General features: G+C 52.6%; 1 protein-coding gene across 1 annotated transcript; it reads left to right on the top strand.

Moving 5' to 3' along the window:
- Positions 1-360: 360 nt before the first annotated feature.
- Positions 361-5,698, top strand: LOC135575986 (SUN domain-containing protein 3-like). Its single transcript, XM_065038221.1, has 8 exons — positions 361-425; positions 1,543-1,601; positions 1,961-2,271; positions 2,661-2,745; positions 3,135-3,250; positions 4,087-4,254; positions 4,772-4,864; positions 5,543-5,698. Exons 1-8 carry the CDS (start codon positions 361-363, stop codon positions 5,696-5,698), a joined length of 1,053 nt encoding a protein of 350 aa, XP_064894293.1.
- Positions 5,699-6,025: the final 327 nt, after the last annotated feature.

Below are 6,025 nucleotides of genomic sequence, written 5' to 3'. Positions count from 1 at the left end.
GTGTTTTTTTTTTTTTCTTACATCATCTGAACCTTGAATAAGCAAAAGGAAGAGTGGGCGACAGTCTGTTTTGTGATTCTAACATGTTCCTGTACCTTTCCCATCTTTCTATGGTGAAGGATTCCTTCCCTTGCAGACAGGACTGCAAGACCCGCTCCTGTCAGGTTGGACTTTGCCTGCAAACGTGGCACAGACTCTTCCATTGTGACATCAGCCACTGCCGTTGATGTCACAAAGCAGCATCAGCGCTGAGGTCGGCACAGCAGGGTATAAGACCAGGGGTCTCCATGCGCCTTTGTCACTCTCGATCTTGACGGGACTGAGATCGCAGAGTTTTTGGCTCACTCCTGAGCGAGCAAGATGCTTGTTACCTGCACCTCAGCAGGTACCAGGAGACACACAGAGACGGTTGAAGGTCTCAACAGGTACGTTTGAAAAATCTTTCCCCCCTTTCCCCATGTGTGTTTTCCACCTCATCAGCTGGGGTGGGTGGAGGGTGGACGGGAGAGGAGCATGAGGGCAGCCTGAGAGCTGGGTCTGGAGCTGCTGGAAGGCAGCAGCCGCCTTTCAGTCTCTTCATGAACGCAAGGGCTGGGCCCAGAAAGCCTTTGATCTCTGCAGAATGGGGGACGGCTCCATTTTGGATCAGAGAGAGAGTGTCCCAGGGGGTGACCCAAATACAGCCTGCCGTAGTAATTGTGAGAGCTCAGCTCCGTCCTGTATTGTGTTCTGCAGGGTGGGTTCTGTCCCTGAGCCTGCTTGGTTTTCCTCTCCACTTGGACCAGGAGGACACCCCCATGTCCTCTCTTGGCCATGTATTTGACTTGTGCTCCTGACAGAGGAGGTTTCCTTGGGAAACCTGGCCAGCTCCTCACCAGGGCTCTGCCTTAGGAAAGGGGCTTAAGATCCTCTGAGAGGTGCAAGGAGTTCTCTAGGAAAACAGAAGGGGATTGTTTATTCCTGATGAAGTGTACGCTGTGAGCCTTTTGAGAGCCTCCTGGAACAGGCAGGAGGAACTTCCCCCTTGCAGAGCGGTGTGTGCTGTGTCTTGGCAGATCAGGCTCAGGGCAGCAGGGCCCAGACACCAGAGTGTTTCTTTGGCACTTCCTTGGTTGCCCGTTGCTTGCCAGCACACACTGACATTCAGCCCTCCCTCCCTCTTTACCCAGTCTGCATCTGTCTGTAGTTAGGCCAAGAGAAGGGCCAGAGATAACCCGGCTGCTAAAGAAATGCTGTGAGAGGGGAGACACACACCCCCCGCCTGGCAGCTGTTGAACTGTAGGGGCACAGGCTGAACCTTCTCTTGAGAGGGTGGAGAACAGGATCAGCACAAGTGCCCATCAGATAGTGGGCAGGAGAAACAGGCATTCGTTATGTCCCTTCCATTTCCAAAGAATCCCTGTCCAGCCCCACAGACAGGAAGTGTGGCCACAGCTCTTGCTGCACTTCCTGCTCTTAGTCCCTGGTGCTGCTCTCCAGTCTGCTGCTGATCTGCACGGGTACCGCCAGCTTCACCAGCCTTTTCCTTTATCTGCTCTGCAGGAAGATGAAGACTCAGAAAGCAACGATGCTGGTGTTGATTCTTGGTCTGCTCTCTTTTGGTGAGTGTCTGTAGAGCTGTGACCTGAGGACGGTGCTTTAGGAGGTACTCGGGGCTCCATCCTGTCATGTTCCGTTTCCCCCGCTGTGACCAGAGGAGCTCAGCTAAGAGCAGAAAGTCCCCGACAGAGCTATGCCAGTCTCTGCTCCAGCGGGATGGGTGGGGGGTGAAGAAGTCCTGAGTCGCCTTCCCCAGGAGGGCTGAGCCAGTTCTCTTCAGCCAAGGGAGAGGCCGTGGCTGAGCTCTTCTGCCCCAGGGAGCTGAGAATCTTCTGCAGGACAAGGAGCACAGTCCAGGGCAGGGAACGTCCATCTGTTGTGAAGCCCTTATGCCATGATGGCCACTGTCAAAGACAATGAGAGACAACTAGGGTACTTGAGAGAGACACAGAAAGGGGAGCAGGCACCCTGGGGCATAACCCAGCCTTAGACCAAGTTCTAAGCTCTGGTGTGTGTCCCACAGGTATTTACGACTTGGGCCAACTTGGCAAAGAAAGCCTCTGGAGCACCGCAGCACAGTTACAAGACCTGAGCAAAACCCTGTCCCTGCCAGACCAGCTCCATAAGCTCCAGGAACAGCTTTACCATCTGCGCTGGAGCACAAAGGATGTCGCGGAGCAGGCTCTACAGGAAGGCTTGAAGCAGGCAAAGCTTCCAGGCTTTACCGGACGGGTAAGGGCACAAGGCAGAAGGATCTACTCAGGGGATTTATCCTCCCTCCGGCACGTATCCTACTCCATTCCCTGTCACAGCCAACAGGCTGGTGCTGCTGGAACAAGTGCTGTCATGGCCACGCTTCCTTTTCCTGTTGCTCCACACTTCCCTATGGGGAAAAGAGAGCGTGACGGGAATGACAGCTGTCTGAGTTGTACCTTCCTCTGCATTGAGATCTCGAGTCCTCCTCAAAGGAGGACTGGAGAGAAAGACCTTCCAGGCAATTTGGGTGTTCCTTGCATCTGAGATGGGCCTTGTCCCCGTTCACCTTGGCTGGCCTTGCAGGGGAGCTGCTTGCCTCGTTCCTTTTCCTTCTAACAGGCACTGTCCTTTGTGTTCCTTCCCAGGCTGTTCAGGAGATCATCAATCAAGCCCTGGAGAATCTGGTGGAAATCCAGGTCCCGATGCCGGATTACGCCCTGAAATCAGCAGGTGCCGTGACATTGTACATACAAACCAGTTCTAAAGCTCTTCCTGTCCATATTGACAAGATGGGTATTGTAACTTGCCCTGGGGTGGGAGAGAAGGGACGAGAAGTCAAGGGTCAATTTGTGCCCTAAAAGTGCACCCACTGACAGAGTGTGTAATGGGCCAGACCCCATGGGAAGCTCAGAAAGCCTTGTTCACGTTCTTGTCTTTTTCCACGGCCCCATACAACATTTTAGTGACACCTTGCTGTGTGTTCCAGAGAGGCCGTGCCAGTGAGAAAGAGGGGAAACAACTGTGGGACATAGATGATAACTGAGAAACCTTTTCCAAGTCAACAGTGCAATATTCCTCCTGGCACCGCCTGATGATTCTGCTCATGTTTTAATTTCCAGGGGCTGCTGTCATTCATTCCAGGACTTCTCCATCCCTGCGGAACGCCAAAGCCAAACTCTTCTTCTATTCCCTGCCATTGATGGATTACATGAGGTCCCCTGAGCTTATTCTGGAGGTAGGAGCACCAAGAAGCAGTAAAACATAGGTCGGGATAATGAACCACACCTGCTGCTCAGAGTTGCCTTTCCCCGTATCTTTGATCCTCAAAGCTTCTTCTCCTGCCTCCTTCTTGCATGGACCTGCTTTCCTTCTGTGTCTCCCTGCTGAGTATTTCCTCTCCCAAAGTGCCCCAGGTTCTACGCGGGAGCTTCTGCCAGGCCAGGCTGCTCCTGCAGTCTGTGTCTGCCCACTCGCTGTGCAAACTGTCAGCACAGCATGGGAGGAGAATGGCAGAGGAGCCTGCAGAGCTCTGGTATGTATTCTTACTGAGCAACAGCAGGTGCTGAGAGTCTGCACTGCTGGAGGGTCCCATGTTGGGCTCTCAAGCTGTCCTGGCCCTGCTCCTGAGCTGCCTGCACAATCTGAAGAGCTGGCTGGTGCCAGTGGAAGGAGGTGGGAGTGGATGAGAGGGAGCAAGTGCTTCCTCTGACAGGAAAGGTTCATGCAGGTGGGCCCGGAGCTGCCACCTGCTCTGGGCAGGGGCCTTTGAGCCACACCAACCCTGGCTTGTTTTTGGTGAGGGCTCTGGACTGGGAGAGGACACTGAGATTCTACAACTAGTGCACCCAGCTCCCAGCCATCGAAGGGCTTCTCTGCGGAATGGTTTTGTGATACGTGAATTCTCACAGCTGCTGCTCTGTTCGGTACCCACAGAGTCTGACTGAAGGCACTGGCTGTGGTTCAGAGCAGAACTGATTGGCCAAATGATTATTAATCCTCTAATGCTCATGGCAGGAATGAGAGCCAGGGCAACCTTCTCCATGTCAATGTAGTTTCTTCTTCTCCTTTCAGCCAGAAAATTATCCTGGAAACTGCTGGCCCTTCCCAGGAAGTCAGGGTCATGTGTTCATCAAGTTGCCCGTGCCAGTCATTCCAAGAGCAGTCACCATGGACCATGTCTCAGGGACAGCGTTCCACGGAGAAAGTATCTCCGGAGCTCCAAAGGACTTTGCTGTCTACGTAAGTGATTTCTCTGGAGTTGGGGGCAGGGGGTTGCACAGAATTTCTAAGCAGGGAATGAAGATGGGTCAAAGAGTCCAGTGGCCTGAAGCTTCCTCCTGACTCTCAGAAGAAACAGGGTCCTTGGAGTCACTCCCTGCCCATTTTATTCCTCTTTTATTCAATGTACCACTCAAAAACAAAAAGCTGCTCGGGCAAGATGCTACTCCAGGAGCCACAAGGAAAAGGAGCTGAACAGTACATGGTCCTAAACCTTCTTGGCTTCCAATCCCAGTGGCATTTGTGATCCTCAGGTTACCTCCCTCTCACTGGGAGTGTCTGCTCCTTTTCGGACTTCCAGCTTGGACTCGTTGAGTAGGCAAGTGTAGCGTGCTGCCCAGCTGCAGCTTAAGTCTTTTCCTTGTGGTCATCGTCCTTGGACTATGTAGCTGAAATAACCCCGTACTTCACCGACTGAAGTTCAGTCTTCCATGAGGCACCAGACGCTCTTGTTTTCTCTACCCCTGTTTTTCTGTAGGGCTTCAAGGAAGAACACGAGGAGCAGGGAATGTTCCTGGGACAGTTCACTTTCCTGGTGCCACTGAATCCCAGTCAGACCTTCCAGCTGAAGGTATGGGGACAAAGAGGGAGGAGAACTGTAGGAGAGGAGGAGAAATGCAGTTGAATGGGCAGAGGCTTCCTTGCCAAAGGGCACAGGCAGCCCTGTCCTTGAGTGTGTGCCACACTGGCCTTTCTTCTGCTTTAACTTCCTGGTGGCAGATGTCTGGACTGCCGGTCTTCTCTTTCATTTTGGGTGCTTAGTGCTTAGAAGTGCCACAGCTGAAGCTGGAATCAGCTTGACTGTCTAGACCCCAAGTGCACACAAGCGGCCACATCTGGTAGGATGCATGACTGCTGTTCTGCAAGTTAAAGAGCAGAAATACTGGGCTTCCTGAGGATTCTGTTGGTGCTGGCAGTGAGTAGTGACAGAGAGGCCATTCTGTTTCTGTGGCTTTCTAGAGAAGGGAACGAGACATTATACTGACACCAGCACTGGATCTTCTGACTGTGGAAACGTGTGCCTCAAAGCAGGCGAGAACTTTCCAGTGTATTTGCTGAGGCATCTGGTAGCTGCTTCTTCCTTTGCTGTTCTCATGGCCCAATGAGGGAACATCTTGACCATGACAGGTCAAAAGTCCCCGCAGGGCAGCAGGAAGGAAGCTGTTGAATGAGGCCGTTGCTGTGGCACTTCTGTCAGTGCTCACGTGCCAGAGAGGAGAAGGCGACTCCTTTCTTCTTGTCATTGCAGAATGAGCTCCCTGTGGTCGTGAATTACATCAGGCTGCAAGTGCTGAGCAACTGGGGCCACCCGGACTACACCTGCCTGTATCGGTTCAGGGTGCACGGTGATCCGCCCAAAGATGGGGGAGACGTTCTTGTTTCATCTGTCAATAAATTCCATTAATGTTCACCAAGTCGAGTTCCAGTCTGCTTTGCCTGTGATGCTGCCTGGTCCTCCCTGAGCTCACTGGAGCTCCCTGTCCTTCTCTAAACCCACCAGCTTATGGGAGACTTCAGGCGTACACAGCAAGATTTTCCTTATTAAGAGAAATGGGAAAACTCAGTTACAAATCTGCAGAAAGCCTGACATCCACACACTTGCTGCCTACTCAGGAACATCAGCAAGGCCCTGCCTGTACACCAAAGATTAAATTAATCGACACGTTTCCTGTGCAGGAAGCAACCAAGGATCAACTGAGTGTTTTCAGAAGAGGCAGATGCTGCTTCAGCT

This window comes from Columba livia, chromosome 21, assembly GCF_036013475.1.
Source record: "Columba livia isolate bColLiv1 breed racing homer chromosome 21, bColLiv1.pat.W.v2, whole genome shotgun sequence".
Classification (NCBI taxonomy): Eukaryota; Metazoa; Chordata; class Aves; order Columbiformes; family Columbidae; genus Columba; species Columba livia.
This window is presented reverse-complemented; position numbering and strand designations above follow the sequence as displayed.